This window comes from Fundulus heteroclitus, chromosome 3, assembly GCF_011125445.2.
Source record: "Fundulus heteroclitus isolate FHET01 chromosome 3, MU-UCD_Fhet_4.1, whole genome shotgun sequence".
NCBI classification, from domain to species: Eukaryota; Metazoa; Chordata; class Actinopteri; order Cyprinodontiformes; family Fundulidae; genus Fundulus; species Fundulus heteroclitus.
The window spans coordinates 8,096,523-8,122,860 of record NC_046363.1 but is presented as its reverse complement, the minus strand read 5'-3'; the positions used below and the strand labels follow the sequence as shown (position 1 = coordinate 8,122,860).

The window sequence follows — 26,338 nt, the reverse complement described above, 5'->3', positions numbered from 1 at the left end:
TCTAGGCTACATACCAGATTTATGCTTTCCTTGCCAGTCAGTGTAGTTGGACGTCTGCACTAAATTTGGTACACAAGCATTTCATTATGCAGCGCCATTGGCCTGGAATCTGCTTTAGGATGATCTTCATTTGAAAGAGCTGGTCTCTTTTTTAGTCCTTCAAGGGTCTTATAAATTATTTAGCACGAACAAAATCTATATGCCACTGTTTAAATATATTTTAGGAGAGTGGGTTTTATTTAATGATGTTATTGATATTGTACTGTGTTTTTTGTAACTAACTGTTTAACCGTCTCACTGTCCGTACACTTATGTAAATGAGACCTTTGATCTCAAGGAGTCTTATCCCGATTAAATAAGGACCAAACATTCTATATTTAACTGAGATCATATGGATCTCATGTCATATGATCTCCCAGTGTGAACACTAACATCTGTCCGACATGCTTGTGTGTATTCTGTGTTGAACCGTGGTCTTCTGTGTGTGAGAGCTCAGAGCAGATCTGGGGCCAGGCTTGGCGCTCCCCAGCTGAGAGCCGGATTGATTTGTTGTTGGTAAACAAACAGCTGGATGCTACAGGTGGATCGATAAGGCCTGTATACCTCCCAGCCTCCCAGCATGCCTTTCTATGAGGCTGACATGGCTCTGTGAGAAGTCGTAACCCTGCTGTCGCTGGGAAGCACAATCAATGCAATATTTCGAGTTGCACACTTGGTTTTAATTGGGCAAAAGTTAAATTTGTACACAGAGTCATGTCCCTGACTTAGAGGTCATTCTATTACAGCACGCAGAGCAAAATCCCACGCTTAATAAGATGATGTTACCTTTTTATGGTGCCTTTCTTAGTGGTAAAATACCTCGAGCAACCATTTCCTTGTAAAAATCTTAAGCTATACATTTATCCACACTAAAATAATGGAACAGCTGCTAACAAGGGCAAACCAAGGCGGGTAAGGAGAAACAAAATGCACAAGAGAGCGACAAAGAAAAAGAAATATAGGGATTAGCAGAAGCTAAAATAAAGAAGGGAGAAAGGAAGGCTTTCAAAGCCAGAGAGAAACTACAGAGAGAAGAAAAGAAGAGGTGGTGGTGGGGAGGGGGATTAGTGATGGGCGAGAGATGGCAGGATATCGAAATAGGTGAGAGGAAAGTGAGACCATGTGATGGAGAGGAGTTTAGAAAGAGATCCTGAGACTGAGCAAGGCAAACACCAGATAAAAAAGATGAGAAAAGACAGACAGGGAGAGTGGGAGTCTGATAGACACAGACATGAAAAGAACAAAAACAGAGAGTGGAAAAGATAGATTTAGCAAGAAAGAAGACAAAGAGAAGACCGCTGACAGAGACAGACACAGACCCTGAGACAAGAAAGAGAAAGCACTTGATGATGGTTCTTTTTCAAAAAGAGACTGGATCCTTTCCAGGTCAGCATGCTCCGTGTTTTTTCACAAGGCCAAGGGGAATATGCTCTGCACCACCTTCACTATTCTGTTATTTAATGCATATTTTTCTGATACCTCTGGATCACGTTTAAAACCAAAGGAAAGTTATATCGGCTACATTAGGTGTTGCTGCTCTGAGAATTATAACCTTTCCTAAAAATGTTGAAAGTTTTAATGAAACACTTAAACTGTAGTTTGGAATATAATGCATTGTCATGCATTTTGTAAGACAGTGAAAATGCTGCTTGTCAGCTAAGACTGTTCTTTGGAGTACTATTCATGCTCTGGTAAAGGAGACACGTAGTCCAAGACCAAACCAATGACAGAGCATTTTAAGAGTATTCCTGTAAGTATCCAAATATAGTCGTTCCTGCAAACAGTCAAAGATAGAATCTGCCTGTGGCAGCTCATTAGCAAGCTAACCTTTAACAGGACTCTAGACTATCTGCGTTGGTACACCTGAATTTTTCAGTTAAGCACCCAAACTTGAGCAGACCCTAAACCATATGTCAAGTATCCTATAAATCGGACAAGTTGTTAACATGTTAAACAGACAAACCACACAGCTCTGAAGAGTGCGTATATCCAGCTACATGTTAACATACATTGTAGTACCTGCCAGCTGGGTTAATGGAGGCGACTAATGGAGGTGAAGGCCTTAATTCATGTAGTGTTCTCTCTTTTTGAGTGTTGGACAGACAAAAAAACATCCATGTATTTGCCCTGGAAAATGTTTCTCCCTCTTGTTTTTAATCCCTCTAATCATTCTCAGTACATAGACAAAAGTAACAAAAAAAAAAAATTGGTGGCAATTGTATTCAGCCAGGAGTTTCACATGTTTGAGTAAAAAAGAACATTGCAGGTGTGGTCTTGACTGGTCTTTAAAAAATCCGAAGTCCAGCACGGCCAAGACGGAGATAAGGCAGGGACTTTGAAAATGCTGTGATAAGACCACTTTTTAGACTCTGACAATTACCGTTCTTGAATGGCAACACACTCGTATGACAAGTGACCAGTGTTTGGTGTAACGTGAGCTCAAAAACAAAACTTTAATTATTTTCTAATTAAGTATTGCAGGCAAGTCTGGCAATTCAGCTTATTCTCATTATGTAAAGAAATCTGTATCAGATGCTACATCCTGACATATGATCCCAGGACAAACAGACTAAGGTGGCTGTTAGTTGTTAAAGCCCCAGTGTGTAAGATTTTCACACTGGCGCACCTTGTGGTGTGCAAAATTAATTCCAACCGACCTCGCTGTTAGGCACGTAACAACTACTACTCATGAATTATTTCCACCTGGTAATAATAGCTACGGCAATATAGACTCTCGCTTTCTCCCGGTTATTACTACTTTTTCTTTTCTTAGTTACTTTCTCTTCCTTCTAGCTGGGCAAGGAGTATGGGTGGTCCTCTATTTCAACAGAAACAGCAAATAGAATGAGTTACGGTCGTCTTTGCTTGTTTTATACTCGTCCTGCACCGACAACACGTCTTCATATAGAAGACAGATAAGGCTGACAAGTTTGTCTTCTGTTGGCTACTGAAATCAGAAATAGCGACGCAACATGGCACCTCCCAGTGGGTGCACTGACACCTATGTATTTATAAACTACTAATTCTTAGTAGTTTATAAGAGGGAATGCTTTCATTTTTGATGTGATGTTTTTAGACTTTGCCAGAATATGTATTTATAAAAGCAATACTTGATTTTTGCTAATTAAAAGCCAAATTAGTAACACACTGTCCCTTTAAGAAAAATGTACTTTATTACCAATAAAGAAATAAAATTGTTAGTGAGGTCATCTTATTACCATTTTAATAAATGTGGCCATATGCATTTGCATGGATATACTGTTCACTGAATTCTCAACATTACCAAGAGATCTTGTAACAAAATGTAAGAGAACTCCATCTTAGTTGCAGATCCTGGGTTCTCTGGCAGGGTAAATACACAAATCATAAAGTAAGAAGAACAAAAATAACATTTAGTGGCTCTTAAATGACCTTCTGTAATCCCAGATCTTTAAAAAAGTAATTCATAGCAAATTTTAAGAAAGTTGTATATAAACAAAAGTTAACAATTAATTAATAGCAGATATGTATATTGTGGCCATTATTTAAATATGGTGCCTGCAAAAACCACACTTCACCATGTGGCACCCAATGCAATTAAATTTTCTTATTTTTTAACATATCTTTCCTCCATCTCATTAAAATTGTAGATATCTGTTCATTTAATTTGCTTTTGTTTAGTTATATCTGTGTTATAGTGAAAACCATAAGTGGAGGAAAAATTAATTATATGAAATGTCTGACAAAATCAAAGTCTAATTCGTGTTAATTATTGTATAAACAACAATATACCATCAATCCTTTGTCAGGTTCAAGTTAAAAGAGAAGTTGTTTTTATTATTCATTGTGTATGGTTTCCAAAATGTTTTCCATATCTGTAGATAAACATTTTGAGAATATTATGGGTGTAGTGTGGTGTCCAGCAGGAAGCAGGAAACTGCAGCAGAAAGCTCAGTCTTCCCTCCTGCAGTAAACAGAAGCTTCAAAATAAAGTCTCCCCAAAAAAAGAACCTGTGAGTGTTGGCTGAGTTGTGAGACTGAGGCAGTGTCAGATGGGAGGGGAGGAGGACTCGTGCTGCGTCTACATATGTAAAGCAGCAGGGAAGTAGCAGCGTGTCAGACTGAGGCTCTGGCCCAACCTGGGCTCCTCGCTGTTCCCTCCAACACATCAATCATCCAAAACAGGGCCATCATAGCCACGTTGCATGCTGGGAGCCACACGAGCACAGGCCTGCACACTCTGTAGCACGTCTAAACACAAGCGACTGACTGAACACACACACACACACACACACACACACACACACACACTGTTGTTTGACTGCAGCCATTTCAGAAAACACACATACAAATCCCAACTTACTCAAATGAACCCTCTGCGACAAGCACAGGGACAAAAAGCCCATAACAAGTTCTTACAGTTGATGACAGACAGACACAAAGTGCAAAGTATTCACATACACAGACACACCGGGTCACACTCTTTGCCTTGCAGCCTCAAAGCACACAGATACACAGAAATAGGCATCCTGTGCCCACAGGGTGCCCTCGCCCCCGACCATCTGTGACGGGTGCCAGCACACAGTGGGTGATATTTACATGGAGGCCCCCTCCGCCTCTCCCCTCTCCACTCACACACATGCACACACACACACGCACACATTCAAAATAATAGAAAGAAATACCCACAAAGGGGCGCTCAGATCGCTTGATCTCCCAAAACTCATTAACGATGCAGATATATGCAAAAATATGCACCTCTAGAAATCCACCTTGGGCCACAGCGAATCGCAGACTGTTTGTGTGTGTTTGTGGTTGAAAGTAAGAGTTTGTTTGAATGTGCAAGTGATTCGGTTTGCACTTTAGGCTTTGACAGTGCATCTGCAAAACTTCACCCTGTTTTGGAGTTTTCTGAACTTGTGGAAAATAGAGAGATTTACCAGGTCAGCAGCAGTATCATGTTCTAACACCAGATTAAAAAGCAACATTAATCATTTGGAAAATGAAGGGTAATGTTTTTTTTAGCAAGAAAATACTGGACAGTGCGCCCTTACACATAGCTCTTATTCAAGAGGCGACGTAAAGAGTCACAGCTTAAAACGTTGACTTTGTCACAGCTGCCATCAAAAGTTTACATGTTGCAAGAATGTAAAGATTTGGTAATATGATATACCAAAGTGCGGGTAAAGACTAAGATTTTTTTTAAAAAAAAACTTTGCAACAGTTCTTTCAGGTCATAGTTTCTCAGTTGGGCACTGTCCAAGGTGCTGAATTGGTCAAGTTAAAAACAAAGGGAAATTTGCAGGTCATTGGACTGAGCACTGATATCCTAGGATAGGGGTATTCAATTAAAACATACTAAGGTCCAGTTGCTGAAATTTCTTCCGAGTAAAAGGTCCGAACGGCGGTCCAGCTTTTGTCTTTTATGGTCATACCTAATTGTATTTTCACATTTTCACTGTTTACAAACATTTCTCATTTTCTGGTTGCTGTTGAAGCTGACATCTGGATTTGTTTGAGTTTTTCTCACATCTTGCCTTCCCCCTGCCCTAAAATAATGTCTCAGCAACAGCATTTAATGTCATGATCCTTGGGTGTTTGTGTTAAGTAGTTAATCCCACTCACATGTGTTGTAGGTCATTTCCATTGATTCCCAGTTGTATTTAAGCTCTGGGCGTTTGTTCCTTCTTTGTTGCGTCGTCTGTTTTCCATCTCTGTTCCTGAGGTATGTTATTCTGTGAGTTGGCTTCATTAAAACATTATTTTTTCCAGTATACGCCTGCCGTCATCTTGCTGCCGCTTTGGTCTTTCACCTCAAACTGTGATATCTAAGCACTCTTTCACGACTGTCCCGTCACCAAATGTTTTTTTTATGTTGCCCCAAAATCCATGATACCTTGAGGTAACATTCGTTTGCATGTTGCTGTGCTGTAAAAAGTATTTGTGATGAGTCTGTCATACTGGGCTTGCAGTTTGGTTATTTTGCATGCTCTCTGCTTGGACTTCAGCAAATAACTTTGTTCAAAAGAGTTGTGCTTCATTACGTAATGGCACTTCATATTGTCACTTTTAATAAATGCAACCGTTTCGGAGAATATAGGTTTGGAACTGCCTGCCGGAAGAATGAACATAAATTTATTTGTCCACTCATCTTTAAAACAGCAATTTCCTGCATCAACTTTTCTTCTTTTGGAGCGAGCCATGCTGCCTTCTCTATCTCTTCTGCTCTGCTCTACTGAGCTCACTCACTGGCTGTGCAGGTAAAGAAAAGATTTGATTGGCTAAAGTGAGTGAAGCTATTGTCGTAGTAACTGGAGTAGAGGTACCCATGTCTCTGACTGGCTCTGTGCCAAAAAGAAAATGCTCCATGAGAAAATGTCTATGTTTGTGAATTTATGGGCGCGGGTCCGGATTTGGAGGTCCACCATTTGGGGGTGCCTGTTCTAGGATATTTAAACAAGCAGGTTAATCTATTAGGTTTGCAAATACGTGTACTTGGTAAAGATCAAAGTTTGAATCAAAGAGGGAGGTAAGCATGCAAAACTCCCATGAGTTTCTCCCAATCTCATAATCTTTGGTCATCTGATAATTTGAGTAAGAGATACTGCAGCATAATGGCAATGTTTTATTCAAACTTAAATTGGGTTCACAATAACTTAATAGTTCCTGCAAAGATGGTTTCTGCCATAAAACTAACCCAAACTTTACCCTGGGCAAAAACAAGAAAAACAAAAAAATAAAACCTGTGCCCACTCACACATGAGTGGGCACAGTGATCTTTGTGTCTTGTTCTTTGACTTTTACTGTCTTGCAAAATAGTCAACATTTCTTACTTTATTACTCTTATTGCCATTTATTGGGATTTTAATAGATAGATCATCACAAAATATTGTTTAACTAAGGAGACAGTGGAAAATGAGGCGTTGTTTTCACATAACAAAAAAGCGTGAAAAATATGGAATGTACTTGGGTCAGAAAAATAAGGATAGGGTTAGACACCTGTCAATCCAGTTAAAATCTCTGCACAGACGCACAGGTGCGAATGTCGCTCAAACACATAAGTGTGATTGGAAAAATAGAATTAGATTTCATAATTGCTGTGATACTACCTACTAACAACACAAACTGAAAATAATGTTTTTCTCTCTATTTATGCATATTTATGCATTCAAACACCACAGGAAAAACTGCAAAATTGCAGCAACTTTTAAAAAAAAGTTTTCACTACATTTTATATGCACAGCAGCAATTAAACTGCAGTTTTGTGGGTTTAGACCTTCCCAGTCAGACTCTCAAGTTCACAGTAATGATGTTAATAAATGCAATAATGTAATAACATGCAATGATAGATTTGTTTCCAATTTTCCAGAGAGAATAAAACCAATTAGTTACTGTCAGTTCATTAGTGTTTTTGTCAGTAAAATGGCACAAGTACAAAATGAACAAATGAGATTTTCTTGCATTTCAGCAAAATATTCCAAATTACTTCCAGAAAAACACTTGTAAATGATAATACAATCAACAACAATACATTCTGACCATCCTTGTCCTTCCATTATTATATCCACATTAATATATAAAGCATTTAGTCCATTCTTAACACTAAATTTAAGAATGACACACTGACATTTGAGTGAAAAGTATAAACAGCATCAAAGCCCTTTAACTTACTAACTCAGAATCAGAAAACCTTATTGAGCCCAAAGGAAAATTATACTGTTGTAATTACAAGCTTATGCAGTGGATGATGTTTCAACGGTTGATCCCACGGCACCCCATAAGCCTGTGAAGCTTCCTTAAGTCGCAAGAAAAAAAGAAGAAGTACCTGGGAGGTTATAACCTTCTTTCAGCTCCCAGAATCTGCTTAGTCACAATTAATAGTAATATCACCTGAAGTAAAGATATCTTTACTGCCACTGAGAGAATACATTGGGTCTCTGTCGCATAAAAATTAAGATCCCACACACAGCTGGACACTAAATTACCTATAACCAATGAAAACTAGGTTTATCTTCAAAATACATAAAGCAGCAGCTATTTGCTACAGACAGACCAGACAAAAACAACTAAAATAGCTTAACAAGAAATGTAATGTGTAAAAACATAGGTGGTTTCTCAAAACTAAACACAAAATGCAACCAATTCTCAGTAATATTCAACCCGCTCCACGACAAGCATCTCTAATACTTAGCAGAAAACCATTTTTTTCTGTTATGACCTGCTGAGAATGTGACTCCTATTCAGACACCTGCTTCTGGCAGCGTTCCTGAGGAATCTTAGGCCACTCTTCATGGACAACTATTCTGGGTTTGTGAGCTACAACCTCCTTCTTGAAATGAGTCCAATGAGACTGCAAGACATTTACTTCAATGATTTCCATATTTTCCTTCACAATCTGCAGGCTCAAATGCCAGGGAAAAAGAACCAACACCATAGTCTCACTAAGCCACTGCCATGCATCACTGTAGAAATGGTCTTTTCAGTATATGCCTCATTCTTACACCTCCAGACAAATTGCTGATCCATGGGGCCCAAAAGTTTCTGTTTTGATTCATCACTCCACACAACAGCATCCCAAAACCACTCTGGCTTATTTGTTTAGCTGTGAGCAAACTGGAGGTGACTTTTCTTGCGCTTCTGGCTCGGTAGTGATTAACGTCTTGGAGTTCAGGCATGGCCCTTTTCAGTGTGCCTTCCCAGGGAAAGAAAAAAATCCAGTGGCTGCTGCTTCCAGGTTTTGCTGCAGGTCTTTTTGAAATTGGTCCAAGGTTTCTGGCCACCTGCCTCCTCAGGAATGTGGTGGCAGCTATTGACAGCTTCCTCTGTCTGCCACGACCAGGTGGTGTAGCCACTTTCCTTTTGCTCTAAACTCTGCTTCCAACCGTATCTCTCAGAATATTCAGGGCCTTTGCTGTTTTTTTGTACCCTTTTCCTAGGTTGTGCAAAGCACTGATCTCTTCCCTTAGCTTCCCTGGACAACTCTCTTGACTGAGCAATATTTCCATCATGCAACAAATTGCTCCAGTCCAACCATTTAAAGGTGTCCTATCTCAAGCAGACCTGATGCAACTTCCGAAGCCCTTGATTGATTGCAACAGACGTGTCTGAGACCACTCCTGCTTTTATGTAAGAATATTCATGGGCTTCAAAAACCTTGTGACTGCAATAGTGTGTGTATTGTTGGTGTTGAAATCTAGTAGCATCCTCCTAACATGGCTTTTCTTTAACTGTATTAATTAACACAGTTAATTAACAACACCTAAAAAATTTGGAATTGCTTTGTTAGACCTAATTTGTTAGGTGAGGTTGAATCATTTTAGGTACATCTGTACATTAGGTGGCTCAAAATAAGATTTAATTACTCTGTTTAAAGTGCCGAATAGAAGCTGACACTGTTTAATTGGAATATAAAAAAATATAATATATATATATAATATATATATATATATATATATATATATATATATATATATATATATATATATATATATATATATATATATATATATATAATCTATATAATAGAGAAATAGAAAGTCTATTCAGTCAAATCACACACAGAGATTCAAAACCAATTACATGCATTACAGTTTGATCCGTTATGAAATCACATTGTCCAGTTCAGATTTTGGGGGGAAACTTTCTGTCAAAGAAACCCAGCCTACTACATCGAGTTGATGACTTTGCAGCAATTCCTCCTCCTGAATGAGCACGTAACAAAGGTGGACAGTCGACTGCCTCGACTTTGCAACAATACCTCAGACTGAGCATGCATGTGGCGACAGTGAAAAAGACGAATAACTTCTTTCAGTCACAAGAGAAAAACGAAATTCTGTTCAATTTTTGCTAATATATACAAGTGAGACTAACTTTAGTGAAAAAACAATCATAAATCATATCTATCTATCTATCTATCTATCTATCTATCTATCTATCTATCTATCTATCTATCTATCTATCTATCTATCTATCTATCTATCTATCTATCTATCTATCTATCTATCTATCTCTCTCTCTCTCTCTCTCTATCTATCTATCTATCTATATATAATAAATCCATAAAATATATATAATCCATAAAATATAAGGATTACGACAGATTTCAAATCATTTTCCTTTAAAAGAGAAATCAAATTATGACCATGAAACAGCAGCTTGTCACATACATTTTTCCCAGGTAACCTCCCCCCCTCATCTGAGCAATAATTTAGTAAATTTATCTTCTTACAAAAGACACAATATCGATAATTTTTACTACGCATGCAGTTTGATTACGTCACCTGCTCCTTATCCATCACATTCAGGTGGAAAACACCAGCTAATAATGTTTTCCCACAGGCTGTGTGAATCAGTTGAAAAGCATAATTAATACATTATCTGCAGGTTATTCTTTTATCAGTTCCTCACTGTGCGTGTTTGGTCTGTGCAATCTGCTGGGCAGACAAGCGGGGAGTGACTCCCTAAGAAGCTGACGGTAAATATACGAACAGCCTCACACTGCCAGCAAGTGTGCCAGTTTGTATGTTTGTGTGTGCGTTCACATCGCCTCAGGCTAAATATTGCCATTATACTCCAACAGCACCACGAGTCATCTAAAATCTCCAAGTCCCCTGGGATTTAGAGATTCTGCTGCTCAAAGACCTCCTTCTGACGCGCGCACACACACACACACACACACACACACACACACACACACACACACAAAAGAACACACTCCCTGTGGGCACGTTAGCATTAAGCCTGGTGGGAAGAAAGAGAGACTCATAGATGTGTGTTTATAATTTTGGTGTGTTTTTCTGTGTTTATGTGTTTAGGAGAGCGGCTTTCTGTGAAAGTGGAGCACAGTAATGACACCCCTCCATCTTCTTCTCTGAAAACCTATTGTGTTACGCAGCAGAGGGAAAGAAATATGCTGCCAGTCATAGTTACTATTTAGAGCAGCCGTTAAAGCATTACACATGCAGACGCAGAAAGGGTCGCTTCATCCAAATTACACACACACACACACAGAGTTTTCTCCTCTACTTTTGGAGATATCTCATGACACAGTTAGCTTTTGTTATATTAGCCAAGGCTTCAGGACACAAATCCTTATTTGTGCATAACTCAGATGTCACAAAAATTGTTAAACATGTCAGTTCCTACGTTGAAATTTGATATTATGTTAAGACAAGCGAGAATTACACTAACACAAATATGGGTTTATATTTGTACAAATGGGCAGAGCAATATGCATGTTCATGGGCTCATGTGAGAAAATGTATGTAAACCATGCAAAAGAGGTGAAGTTCTTTTTTTTAAGTAAAGTAAGCTTTAAGATATTGAAGAAGTTGCCCTGAACTTTTGGGGCTGTGTGATGGACACTGTGTAGCAGAAAATCGACACTGCACATCACCCTCAGCGCACCGTACCCACGTTGGTGATGGCAGCATCGTGCTGTGGGCTTGTTTCTTTCCCAAGAGGGACAGGGAAACTGTTTAGTTCATAGGAAGATGGATGGAGCTAAACACAGAATAACCCTGGAAGAAAACCTGTGAAAAACTGAAAAGCAAAAACGCATATGGCTTTGTTGGAAATCAACATTTTATAGCATTTTCCATAACGACCTGGGAGGCATGCTTATACATCTGTCCTATAGAAAACTAGCTTTCAGCATTGTCTCTGATCAGCTGCGACAGCACTGAGCGGAGCTGAGGCTCTGCAGATGGCGGCAGACGCGGCACAGGGGAGAGCAGACGTCATCAGAGGAGACACAGAGAGGATTTTCAGCCTCGCGGTCCTGTCTCCTTCACAGAGCTGGAAGGTCATGAGCCTCGAGCCATAACATTCGCTTTATTTCCACTTCAGTCTCGTTTTTTTTTTTTACTCCAACACAACCACTGCACTCTTTGACAATCGCCACCATTTGGCAAATCAATATAGCCTTTCCAGATATACCCCATCCTGTCTTTAAGCCCCTCGGAAACACTCCTCCCACGGCCGTACCGTGTTTCCCTTGAGTTTTAAAACTTTAATCTAGCTGACGGTCCAGTTAAAGTAGCATTCCTGGCCACACATTTTATGGTTTACCCTTCACTCTCTACATTCACCATTATATTAGCTGTCTTTGCCCTCTCTTTGTGTATCCTTGTAGATTAAACTGGCCATTCTGTTTATCCAACTCTTTTTCAGTATTAGACAGTGTATTGATATTAATAAGTGTACAATTTAGGGAAATTTGTTTAATTTCTCATGGCTTTGAGACTCTGAACAGGCAGGACTACGGTTGGCTGTAAATGATAGCTAATGTGACAAAAGTCGCACCACACATCAGATGTGACTGTTAATACGTTTGGCGAGCATCGTGGCGACTCGTCTCGGGCCTCCCGTAATGAGCAGCGGTGCTGTTATGCCGCCCGGCTGCACGGTGCCTCCCTCCCATCCCAGCGACACACCAGGCGCTGGTAATTGGTCACAGAGGGGACAGTAAATCTGCAGGAGGACGTAGACAAGACACAGCGACTGCGAGGCGGGGATGGAGGGAAAGAGTGCGCACGCATGTTTGCAGGAAAGGGTAGGTGATGGAGGACAGAAGGTGGGTGTCTTTCATCTTCACAGCTTTTTATTTAGCAACCTCCAACTGTTTACATGGACTGGTGCCTATTTGCACACACACAGACCTGCGTTACATACCTGCACAGTAACCCTCCCCCCACCGCAACACCACCTAAAGATACCACCCACATACATACAGTAAATGACCTCGACGCTGCCGCCTGCAAGAGTGGATTGCAATCAGACAGCATTGTGTCTGTCAAACCCGGCCAAGGTTACTTAACCTTCCAGTCCTAATTTCCCTTCCATTTTAGCTCCTTCCTCCATATCAAACATCAGCACATCTATGAGAGCCAAAAAAAAAAAAAAAGGAAGAGAAGAGAAGACAAGAGCGCGGGAAGGAAAATGAAGATTGCCATGCTTGGCTGAAGCTCGGAGATGAAAGTAGAGGATGATTCACTTTGCTGTTGCAAAATGAACTGAAGCAAGCTGAGCTGAGCTGGGCTGGGCTATTTTTAAACTTCTGTACGCCGCAACAACTGGGAGAGGACAATGTGAAGCATCGGAAATCATTTCTATAACGTGAGAGACAATATCCCAGGAAGACTTGTGGGAGTTGTCACCAGGCACAAAGGAGACATTTTGCCTAGCCTTGCACACACTTGTAATACCTCTTGACATTATGTCAAACTTTGGTTTATTTCATTCGGATTTCTATTATTAATCAACACAAAGACCAGCATACTTATGAACCGGCAGTCAATGATACGTGATGCCAAAGTATGGCCTGAGGCCCTTTTGTGCTAAGTGAATTTATTTGGTCACACTTCTGTAATGAGGCAAATCTAGACAGCAAGCAGGCGATTGGTACACATGGAATATTTTATGATTTTCCTATAGTGAATTGAATTAAAAATTCTTCTTCTCACGTATAAAGCCCTTAATAATCAAACTCCATCATATATCAGAGCTCTGATTACCCCGTATGTTCCTAACAGAGCACTTCGCTCTCAGACTGCAGGTCTGCTGGTGGTTCCTAGAGTCTCTAAAAGTAGAATGGGAGGCAGATCCTTTAGCTATCAGGCTCCTCTCCTGTGGAACCAACTCTAACTTTAACTTTTTGTTTTCTCTGTCATTTTTTTCTTCATAGTAGGTACACCTGGTCTGGCGTTCTGTTAGCTGTGACACCATCCAGGAGAGAAAGATCATCCGCTATTACCATTTAATGTAGAACAGATTACTGGATCAATGTTTGCTTCTGTGCTTTTTTGTCTCTTTTGTTGTGTCTCTGCTCTGTCTTCTGTAACCCCAGTCCGTCGAGGCAGATGACTGTTCACACTGAGCCTGGTTCTGCTGGAGGGTTTTCCTTTCTGTTAAAGGGGAGTTTGTCTCCAAAAAAATTATTCCAGTTTTAAAGGGGAGTTTTCCTCTCCACTTCATGCATGCTCAGTATGAGGGATTGCTGCAAAGCCATGGACAATGCAGACGACTCTCCCTGTGGCTCTACACTCCTTTAGGAGTGAATGCTGCTTGTCAAGACTTGATGCAATCTGCTGGGTTTCCTTAGATGGGAAACTTTTTAAAACTCTGTCTGTATGATATGATTGAATTTGACCATGTAAAGTGCCTTGAGATGATATGTTGTGAATTGGTAATACTGCATAAAATAAAATTGAATTTAATTAAGTTTGATCCTTTTTATGTTTGACTTTTCTAACGCCTGACTAGGTTGTTTGTTTCAGCAAAATCTTAAATGTTTAGTATAGTGATAAGCACATAAAAATGCCAGAAGGAATTTATTTTTGTGCTATTAATTAATTTGTTAATTTTCCTGGTCTGGAAGCGCTTTCAACTTGACAATTTCGCCTTACTGTTCTGTCATGTAAAATCCCAAGAAAATACATTGAAGTTTCTTGTTGTAAAGTTACAAAATGTGAAAAAGTCCAAGGGTGATGAATACATTTTAAAAGGAACTGTAACAGAGTTCAAACAAGTTCAAATGAAGGTTTTAGTTATTGTTAAAGCAAGAAGAATTATGTGCTTATAACGCAGTTACGAATATGGCAATGCTTGGAATGACAGCCACAAGTGGTAATAAAAGTGATGTTTGAGGTTTGTTTGCCATCTGACGTCAGCAGACAAACAGCACATAGAAAACTGACTAAAAAGGATATGTTTGTGCCAAACATATACATCAGCAGAAAGGAGGGCAGCAGTCCTTCTCTCACCTTAAGGGTCCACAGGCCTCGTGCCTGCTCTCCCCAGCAGTGCACTGTCATCATGGTCCAATTCTTCAGGCCAGCAGCCGAGGCGTCGTAGGGCCGAGTATCCAGCAGCAGAGACACTGTGCCACCTGGAGACTCCAGACTTATGGAGAGGTCGCCACGACACGCTGCAGTAATTCTGACTCTCACCTAGCAGGAGACAGGCGACAGGGAGTGAGGAAGTGGAGAAGTGCTAACGGAGATTTTGCTGTGGGAGGAAGAGTCATAAACGTGTTGTGTTTATGATCCTCTGGAAAAGCACAATTTTTGACGTGAACCACTTTAGATGTTCATAAGATACAAACTATACATTATTTAGACATAATACATGGATCTTTTAGAATTTAGAAAACAGCAGAATTCTCCCAGACCTACCTTTGAAGAGTTGACTTGTATATCAAGTCCTGAGGACACCCCAAAGCACACTACATTCAGTCATTCATTCCCAAATTCATACACCACAGCTGCCCTGGGGCCGACTGACATTAGCAGGGATGCCGTACAATCGGCGCCACCGGGCCGTCTGACCACTGCCGGCAGGCAAAGCGGGTCAAGTGTCTTGCCCAAGGACACAACGACTGAGACGGATGGAGGGGAGGTCTGAACCGGCAACCCGGCAACTACAGGACAAACTCCCAGCTCCTGCGCCAGTGGAATTATGCTAATTCTTATACATGTGTTTTACATCAGTAAATGCTAGTTTAAGGCTTTTACAATTCATTCCCCAGTATGTCCATTTTGTTACTGTAGGGTCTCTATGTTGCTCTTGCTGTCCACCTCAGCCGGTTCATGACACGGCTCCTGAGACACGCCATTAGCCCTGCTGGCATCAAGTGTGTATAGGTTCTACAAGACTGAAGGAAAACTGCCTAAAGCCTTCCGGTTATTTTTTTTTACTGTAACTTCTAAAGCATATTTTGCCATAGCGGTAAATGTTAAAGATATAGCTCATGCATGCTGAAGTGAAATTCTGTTAAACGGTTCAACGCAGTCAATATCTCACCTGCAGCAGACAGATAACTAGTTTGGAGTTGATGTTATGGCATCCAACATATTGTCAGTGACCTGGACGATAACAACACAGCAACTCCTTGTATTTTAGTGACAGTTTTAATTCCCAGATATTGTATCCTGCTGTTTCTTGCAATAATTGTACAATTGTTGAAAAGGAACATCCCCACTAGTCATTTACTTTGAAATAATAAAAGTTTGATTTGGCCCCTAGCTGTTAGCTTCAGCTTCTGGGACCAACTAATCTAACTTTATACTAAATGAAAATGCCAGGAGCATCATCTACCGCAGATGAGCTATTGCTATTCCTATTAACAGAATCCCACTTCCAATCCCCTGAACTACCCCTTTAACCATTCCTTTATTTTGTTGTGTGACAATTTTTAGAGGGTGTAAGTATAGTAAATGTGTCCCTTTTATTATTAGCAGCCTGTAGCTTATCTTTGCAAAGCTAAAAAATGGTGATGACTCTATATGATGGAGTCTGTGTCAATAAAACTGAATATTTAAAATGCTGAATGTAGTATGTTACAATTTGCTGCCTCTGCTCCATTTAAATCATGCATAATTGAAAATCACTGTGCTAGTTTTCCATTTCAGTTGCAAAGCAGGTCAAATAAACGCGACCAAACGTACTGGGCTTTTCTCAGACGTGCTGACAGGCAGAAGCTATGCACACAATAAGTCAGGTTAACTTTTCCACATCCGCTCGGGACAAGGCAATCACCTCATCTGTGCATGTTAAAGACAAAGACGTGAGCCTGATCTCAGTCTTTTCATTTCAGTCTCTGCTAATACAGACATCTGCAAACAGTACAACCTGTGAGATTGCTTTAGGTTTCATAAACAGTATCGCTCCCCGAACCGTAGTAATTTTGGAACCGGAGCAAGGAATTACTACCGTGCACTCTGCCGGTGAATTTACAGCCAAATCCAGCTGCTCTTGTCTGTCATACTTTACGTGCCAAACGGACGGACATGGCAATGATCTGTCCATAACCCCCCCAAAAGATGTGCGGGGAAAGAAGCAGACAGAGGGAGCAGGATAAAGAGAAAAAAAACAGAGAAACAGCTGAGGGGAATATTGGCTAAATGATTAAGATAAGCTCCACCCCCAGCAGCAGCAGCAGCAGCAGCAGCACCCGGTAAACACCCTCCCTGTCCCTGTTCATCACAAGCAGCACATCTGGTGTGACAATGGCACATCGCAGAAAAAGCCGCCAAGCTGCAAAAAGACTGACAGCCTGCTCCTGTTTACGGCATGTTACCACGGCAACACGTCCATCAATCACACCTCGCAGCGATGGCCTGACCCACGCTTTCTGCCAGGGAGCAGAGCCGCAAAGATGAAGCCTTTTCAATTTACATGCTGACACACTCCCTCCCTCCCTCTCTCTCTCTCTCTCTCTCTCTCCGTTATTTCACAAGTACACAAACTCACACAGATAACTCGCTCAAACTCAAATGTGCACCAACAGACACGTATGCCTTCTGTCAGAATCAAATATAAACACATTTGCATGGATGTGGCGGTACTCAGGAAAACACAGTTTTGCCATTTTTTGCAAATGACACTGCCAACACATTACACATCACTGTGGGATTCTTTTTTTTATCTCTTCTATCTCTTCTATTCTCAGATGCAGCGCATGACAGAGAAACTCGAAAACAATTTGTATGACATCTTCAAGCCTCCCTGGCTGCTTGCAGGAGTTTGAATCTGAAACCAATTCTGCTTGATTTGCATGTTTTCAAGGGCGCCAGGAACATGGAGCCTGAATAGAAAAAAAATGCATATCGATACAATATACAGATATACAGTAACTTAGAAAAGTTGTCCAGACCCTTGGACTTTTGCATGTCTTGTTACTCTAAAAACTCAAACTTTGGTTTATTTCAGTTTCATTTTATTTCAGTTACACAAAGTAATGACTAAGAGGGGTAGTAATAAAGGCCCGCCGCACTCTTCAGATTTTTTTTCTTTGAGAAAAAAAAAATTGAAACCTGGATCTTTTGGGGGTTGTACCATGACAAAATGCAGAAAATCCATACAAGGGGTATGAATACTTTACCTGTGTAAGGAGATATCAGCACATCTAAGGGATAAAATAGTAAAAGATAAAAAAATTTGGAAAAAAAACTTTCTTTTCACTTCTTGCTGAGATTTGGATGAAGAGACTGGTTCCAATCTGATCTTATCTACCATACGATTCGCACAGGAGCTGCATCAGGTTAGCTTATCTAAGCTTAGAGGCAGGATAAAGGAAAAACTGTCAAAGGGAACTAACGCCATGCGCTTAAACTTCACTGATTTCACTTTTACATCCCATTTGTTGAATCTGTTCAAAGAAACTGTGCCAGGTGAATTTAAATTTATTCAACCTCCATTTCAGATTTGGTGTATTGGCAAAGTGAAACATTATACAGATGTTTGCAATAAATAAATTACACAAGCACAGTTTAGATCAGGCATGTCCAAAGTGTGTCCCGGGGGCCGTTTGTGGCCCCTGGACTGATCTTGATTGGCCCCCCCAACTGCATTTCATGAAAGATATAGTCTACTGCAAAGATTTGGCTGATGAAGATGGAAACGTTTTATTTTTATTAGGGTAAAATGAATACAGACTGGTTGCGATCGTACAACAGAAAACGCTGGGTACAACACAATGTATTCATCTTTTAATAACCACACTTTTTACATTCTATTTAATTTCATAATAAATATGACCACATCTGTCTGAGGACTTTAACTCAGATGCAAACTTTTCTACATTAAAAGCTGTTTTTTTTTTTAAAATCATTTCTCAAAATGAGCTAAACACAGAAAGTTTTTTTAAAGAAATACTGGCCTAAATCCTGTTTTCATATTGCTAGACCAAAAATAATTCCGTTTTTTTCTTTTTTTTTATCAGTTACGTCTAATATAATTTGCTTTTAATAAAGCAAATGCACAAACCCGTTTTTAACTATGGCCCTAAAGTGATTTAACGTAATTTTCCTTCAGAAAATCAGAACAATTTGTTTAATTGAAATTATCATATAAAAAATTCACAACATGATTTTTGGGTTATTTTTCATTGTTATTATTTTGTGGCCCTCGAGTACTTTTGACTTGAAAATTTCTGCCCACATGCCAAAAAGTTTGGAAACCTTTGAAAACTAACTAAATACAAAAAAATATATTTCACCTAAATTCAGTACTAAATCCTACTTTCAATGATTGCGGAATTATTTTTATTTATTTGTATTTTTTTAAGTGAGCACCAGGTGAGCTGTTAGCTTGTGACAGTGGCTCTGTAACTCTACAAAATTTTTCAATACTTTTCAATACTTTTTCTATTTACTCCAGTTGTGTGTGCATGTTCCTGTTTTTCTCCACATTTTCAATTCGATATGGATCTAACCGTTTTGTCATAGATTTTGCTGCTCAGCTTGTTCTACGTGGAATTATTTTTTTTTGGAGACAAAATTCAGAGACATTCACCTCAACTAAAACAATGGGCATTCCTGGCATCGTTTACGCCAGGCATCAGCTGCTAGCTCTCGCTAACAACCCAGCCACAGCAGCTGGGATTCGGCCAGAAATCCACAGGGAGATAAGGAGGAAGAGTCAGGGGAGATGGGCGGAGAAAAACCGACTTACCTGGAGGAGAAGATATAAACCCTCATCTCCATCCATCATCATGGGCAATATAAGATCCATACAGAACCATCTCGTTTTAAATGCAGGAAAAACTAAGGAGCTAGCAGTGAACTTTCGGAGGCACAGACCCACCTCACTGACACAGGTGAACATTCAGATAACTGATGTGGAGATGGTGGACGCTTAGAAGTACCTGGTTGTTCACCTGAACCATAAACTGGACTGGGCTCATAATGTTTATGAGGCCTTTTGGAGTGTAGGGGGCACTCCTGAAGACGTTTTTTAACTCTGTGGTGGCATCAGCCATCTTCTATGGTGTGGTTTGTTGAAGCAGCAGCTTAAATATTGCCGAGAGGAAACGGCTGGATAAACTCATCAGGAAGGCCAACTCTGTCCTGGGATGCCCCCCTGGACCCAGTGCAGGTGATAGGATATGAAAGGACAGTAAGAAAAATAACATCAGTGATGGACAATGATTCCCACCCCATGCATGGAGCTGTTCCAGAGCTGGAGAACCCTTTCAGTGACAGACTGCTGCATCCTAGATGCTCAAAGGAGCGCTTTCGCAGGTTGTTCCTCCCGGCTGCTGATAAGACTTTATAATCTTTGCCGCTCACAACAATAAAGTAATTGCTTATTTTAGCTTATTATTCAGGCCCCACGACGGCCTTTATAGGAGCACACATTTACACCTGATACAATCAAGGGCATTATTAGCAGCATCGGGTCTGCTCAAGACAGAACACTTCACACTGCTGCTGGAGATGTAAAGGTGCGTTTGCACCAAACGCAAATGCCACCACAGTGTCGCACCTTTTGCTTGCTGTCGCTCGCCTGACATTATCTCTGACCGTTCGCACAGCAGGCGACAAGCCAGAAATACAGTCGTACAATGGTGCTATCTAGTGACGCTTTCACTCACCTGCCACTCCAGTCTCCTCACTCACTCTTCTGCAGGCACAGTCCTTTCTGGACTTGTCTCTGTAGTAATAAATGGTTGAGTCATACAACGCAGGCCGACCACAGGCCGCCACTACCAGCTTTTCTCCCCTGTTGAATGAAAACTGCTTTGTCCCCGCCGCAGTCCTTCACCCCACATCACAGCCACATCTAGCTCCTGATTGGTTGTCGCAACGCAGCAAGACAAAAAGGGTCAGATTTTTCAACTCCAACAACTGTCGCTTCGCATCCATCGCAGGTTTTATGTTGCTCTGGCATCTCTTTAATCTTTATAAACTCGTCTTTTGCGTCGCTAGACTCACATCTGTTACCTTGCTTAGTGTCATGTCATGCCTGTGTTGCGCCGGTAAATAGGGATATCATGTAAATCTATCGCCCAGGCTGCCACATTCGCGTTTGGTGTGAACACACCTTTACATTGCATGTTAGATATATGAGAAGTCAGGAGGTTTGTCTAAAGTTCAGAGAAGACATCATTGCCTTGGACAAAGACAAGCAAATGCCCAAAATGTACCTCTATATGATCATGGTAGATGTTAAAAGATCGCTTGACTGGCAGCAAAAGACCTGCATCCAGACTTGGTGGCAACAACCACTGAGGTTTTTATTTTCCATGAGAAGGTACATGAAGTCAGGTACATGAAATGAGCCATGCCTGCACTCCAAGACGATCAGCACTACTATGCCAAAAGCACAAGAAAAGTCAACTCCAGGTTGCTCACAGCTGGGATGCTGCTGCGTGGAGCGATGAATCAACAGTGAAACTTCAGGGGTCCGTGGATCAACAGTCTGTCTAGAGGAGAAATAATGAAGCACATACTGAAAAGACTATTTTACAGTGAAACATGGCGGTGGCTCAGTGAAACTATGGGTTTGGTTCACGTCCTCTGGTATTAGAAACCTGCAGTTTGTGAAGGAGAAGATGGATTTAATCAAGTATGAGGAAATCCTTGAAGAAAATGTCTTGCCTCTGAATAAACTGAGACTTGGACCTAAAAACGAGACTATAATCCCAAGCATATCGCAACAATAACCAAGGGACTTAGTAGTAGAGATGCTTTTCATGGAGAGGTTGAATAGTTTTCTGACAGGACCGGTCATTAAAAGTGAAATTTTGCGTTACAAAAAACAAAAACTCACTTGTGTCCTGCTATTTGAACTGCTTCAATTTGTTCATTGGACACAACTGCTAGTTTTTATTTTGCCAAAGAACCTTCAGTGCAGCATGGATTAAATCGTTTTATGTTCACTGCTATTCTGTCAGGAACCCTTTCTTTTGAATCATGGTTTTTACTTTATACTAAAGTAACTGATTCACTGCTATAAATCCATACTGTATGACATGAAAACCTGAGCTCTAGCTAAAAAGCACTGTATAAACTAAATATTATAATGATTACCATCATATACTATATCAAAGGAGACCAAGATATGGCTCACCTGCACATGCTCCAAAGTGTTGATTTCATTGGCTCTCCCTTGGCAGCCATCAGATTCAATGTTGATGCTCACTTGGCCTCCAGCAGGGATAAATCTACAATAATAATAATAATAATACCAATAATAATGTTAGTATGAAAGCTATTCAGATCCTGTGAGCATGTGATTAGATTAGATTAGATTCAACTTTATTGATGTGTATGTGAATGAAGCTAAAACTAAAATCCAAAGAGGTTTCAGTACCTGTCTGAATAAAACGTCTCCTCTTGCTTGCACTTCCTCTGTGGAGCAGCAGTGCGGAGCAGCACAGCCTGCTGCACCATCAGCCCCGCGTCCAACACTCCAAAACCAAACCTGCAGCAAGCAGGAGAGGGGCGCTTTCAGGTTGTGTATTAGTGAACACCATCACCCGAGACAGGTTATTGTATTAAAATCCTTGCATTGTTGGAACAGTACAGCAAAGCCCCCACTAGTCAATATCCCTGACGAATTTGGATTTTAAGTTATCTCCATTCAACCAAGAAGTGTGTTCCTGACAGGAATTTCGGCTTCTCTCAAAAGATAATATTAAAACAGCAGGAGTGTCACTTTGTAAAAACCAATGAATACGCATTCATCTTAATTGACATTTCATTAAAAATGCCCTGTCAACAATGATTTTTAGATCTTCCTCATTACTCAGTGGAAAAAAATCTATATTGCTGCAACAGCAACAAAACCCTTATCATAACTGCTGGGCAGCTTTTTACACCTTTCATCTGTTATTTTGACAATCTAGCTTAGGTGATGAACCCCAAGTCTGTGAGGTTGGAGGGCCTCCCCATCTTCCCCCTAATCTTTAGATCCCTCCTTAGATTCTATGTGGGTGACCAAACCTCTCCAAGACAATAACATTACTTCCAGTCTTATGAAACATGTTCATAAAATAAAAAAAACAATACTTTAAACCTATAACCTATCAGGTATGAATGGTTTTGGGCTTATATTTACATTCACTTATGCATGAGTATGGCATTATGTTGGTGATCCTGAAATCAGCACGGATCAAGCTTAATCTAGTGGATCAACAGCAACGCTGCTACCCACAGTGAAGCCAGTTGTACAATGTCAGAGACTGAGAGGGTGCTGGGCCGAAAATGAATAAATAAATCAATAGATAAAATAAAAAAACTGGCTCCAAAATTGACACCTTTAAGCTTGAGTGAAATTTGTAGTTTTCCATATGAACTTTCCTGGAGAAAGGTGGTCAGATGAGATACATACTGAGCTACATGGCCACAATGACAAGAAGAATGCTTGGGGGAATCGACGTGACTCTTTTAAACGTACAAACCTGCATTTTGAATGACAGGCACGTTGGTGGCGACATCATGGTGTGGGGGCTGTTTAGCCGCCTGTACGGTTGCATTGCACAATATGGATGAAATAATAAAAGTGGAAGACTACCGCCAAATCCTTTCAAGCCTAAGAAAATCCAAACAAGCCACACACACACAAAAAAAAAATCACATGTGCATCCAATTTTTTTTCCTGTATTATTATTCAAATTTGACAAAAGAACAATTCAGTTGCAGAATTAAAAGCCCAAAATGAATCTAACGTTCATTGGCCTGTAAGCGTCTGACCAGAACTGTGCAGGTGAGCAGCAAGTGCAGCAAGTGCAGCAGTCAGCGTACGCTGCAGGGGCTGAAAAACACGAGGAGGCAACAAGTTATTGATGAAGGAGACGTCGTCCTCTGACACAATCACTTCCTGCTGCCCGGGCTGTGGCTGAGGGCTGCTGTTTGTGCTGCCTGTAATTGTCTGGAGGATTGATTCGAAGCGATGTTCCATCTCACTGACCGTAATCAAGCCTCATTATTCATTCTTTACCAGCCCAATTTTGATGCTGGCGACACAATGGCCGACCTTTAAGCTGCGCCTCTGCCTGGTGACTGTATGGCCACTGCCTATCAAGCTCTCCTTTCCACTTTACTAATCACCACTTCGGAATAATCTTCCCTCATTTTCCCACTTTGCCCCCCATTTCCAACAGACTTGCCGTTTCGGGAAAATCTCATTCTCTCTTCCTCATCACTTAAATTTAGCACTATAATTCATTCGTGCTGAACTCAAGAATCCTAAATTTCTCCCCCTTAAAATCCGCCGAATCGTCCATATTTATGCGCTTTCACCTAAATAGCAATCCTCAAACTAGGTAACGGGGACATAACTTTCCCTCCTTTTTAGAAAATTAGAGGGGTTAACGAACCGCTAATTTCCGCCCATTATCACCATGCAGACCCTGTGCCGTTGATCTCCAATAAGTGGAATTCATTATCCCGATGAAGGGGTCTCTTGGAGAGAAGATTGGGACAGGAGAAAGATGAGCGATGATCAATAACTCAATCTGTTGCCCTGCATGGGGCTCTATCTCCTCTGGCTCAGACTGTCAGTGCGTCTGAGGAGGACAAGCGGCACACACCACCGCCGTCCTAGCAGCACGCCGGGACAATCAATGGACACAATCTAATCAGCCGCCATCGCCACCAATGACTTGTAGCATGTAGGTCCCAACATAATAGCATTAGGCAGAGCGGTGTGCAGGGTTGAAGTGTGCGGAGTAAGTTCAAGGGCATTCAGGGTTTGCTAACGAGGAGTAACAGCTAAAGCTGGCTGACAACAGGTGTGTGACGAGAACAGGGGGGCTTTTTTTCTATGTGTGAATGAGCAGGGACAAGCGATCCTCAAAGTAGGGTGCGCTCTTTTACTGTGAAGGGAAAACTTTGAGGACTGGCTATGCAACGACCTCCCTGAGTTTCAAAGCTCATGAAATCTAAAATGGACGCGGAGAGAATTTCACAGCTCAGAGCATCTCTGATCGCAGCCATCAGTTTATCTCCCACTGCCACAAACGCTTAAAAACAAGAGAACTCTGCCGCCGATGCTGCAATGTAAACAGAGAATGTCAGGTTTCACATGCAGCACCGGTCCAAAAGTTGGGCATATGATTACTTATTCATGACGAACCGGGAGGTGTATCCACACGTTTATATTTGTCGCACTCGTCGCAATTTTTACATAAATGAATTCTGTGTCAGGGCTGCTACTAATGAAACGAATCACAATGAATCTGATTAGGAAAGACTGCTGCGCCATATCATGGCACTTTGTTTGTTCTCACTTTCCACGGCCACGCCAGAAGAAGTCACAAAACCTTTTTCAATCTCCCACCTCATGTGTTTCTCCACACACCATCGGGGTTGTCACACAAGACTCAATAGCGGTGGTAGGAGAAGAGAGCTCACACCACCTTATGTGGCTCTGCGCTCACAGGTTGGGAATCAAGGGGTGCCTCCAAACTGTGACACACTGAAGCAAAAAACACAAAAAAACCACCCCTAAAAACATGGATGGAAAATAAGAACAAGCTTGGCTCTGGGAGGGAGTGGTACCCGTCTAGCAATGGCAGGCCGTCCTTATAGTCAAACATGATGGTGGCAGCATGATGCTGTGGGGATTTCTTGACGGCAAACATGCCATAAACTGGGAACTCCTGCAGGGAGAGCCAAATAAAGTTTTCTTTTTTTTAATATTCAATTCAATTCAATTCAATTTTATTTATATAGCGCCAAATCAGAAACATGTCATCTCAAGGCACTTTACAAAATCAAGTTCAATCATATTATACAGATTGGGTCAGATTATACAGATTGGTCAAAAAATGTCCTATATAAGGAAACCAGTTGATTGCATCAAAGTCCCAACAAGCAGCATTCACTCTGGAGAAGCGTAGTAGAGCTACAGGGAGAGTCGTCTGCATTGTGCATGTCTTTGCAGCAATCCCTCATACTGAGCAAGCATGAAGCGACAGTGGGAAGAAAAACTCCCATTAAGGAAGGAAAACCTCCGGCAGAACGGGCTCAGTATGAACGGTCATCTGCCTCGACCGACTGGGGTTACAGAAGACAGAGCAGAGACACAACAAGAGAGACAAAAAAGCACAGAAGCCACATTGATCCAGTAATCTGTTCTACATTAGATGGTAGTAGGGGGTGAGCCGTCTTCTCTGGATTTGCTTCCTTTTTTGTGGATTTGTCACATCAGCAACGCCGGCAGCAGGGAAACTTGGAATGCATTAATTTATCAATTAAAATATCAATTAAAATATCAATATCAATATTTGAAATCAGTGCATGGCTTCTTGGATTAGACAATGACAAACGACAATGTTTTCTTCCCCGATTCATATCCCTAACTTTTTGCACCAGACCCACTGCTTAGCAACTCATACTTTTAACAACTATGCTGTCTTTCAAACTTTTTCATTTTTACTTTTACAAATTTGATCTCTTCCAGTAAATCTAAGACATGTATCACAGTGATTTTCTCATTATAGACTAAAACAAACCAGAGGATAATTGTAAAGTTGTAGTAGTAAATAATGTTTTAAAAAGTTTTTAAATATATTTTTTTTACAAATAAAAGT

At 40.8% G+C, this 26,338-nt stretch overlaps 1 protein-coding gene across 1 annotated transcript in view; it reads right to left on the bottom strand.

Annotated features, from left to right (window-relative positions):
* LOC105933404 (neuroendocrine convertase 2) overlaps window positions 1-26,338 on the bottom strand; it is a 157,854-nt gene that overhangs the window by 23,508 nt on the left and 108,008 nt on the right. Inside the window, exons 9-11 of the mRNA XM_036127483.1 lie at window positions 22,114-22,224; window positions 21,871-21,964; window positions 14,781-14,966 (exon numbers count right to left, since the gene is read on the bottom strand). Of these exons, the coding sequence (XP_035983376.1) occupies window positions 14,781-14,966; window positions 21,871-21,964; window positions 22,114-22,224 (391 nt within the window). The remainder of the gene's footprint in view (window positions 1-14,780; window positions 14,967-21,870; window positions 21,965-22,113; window positions 22,225-26,338) is intronic.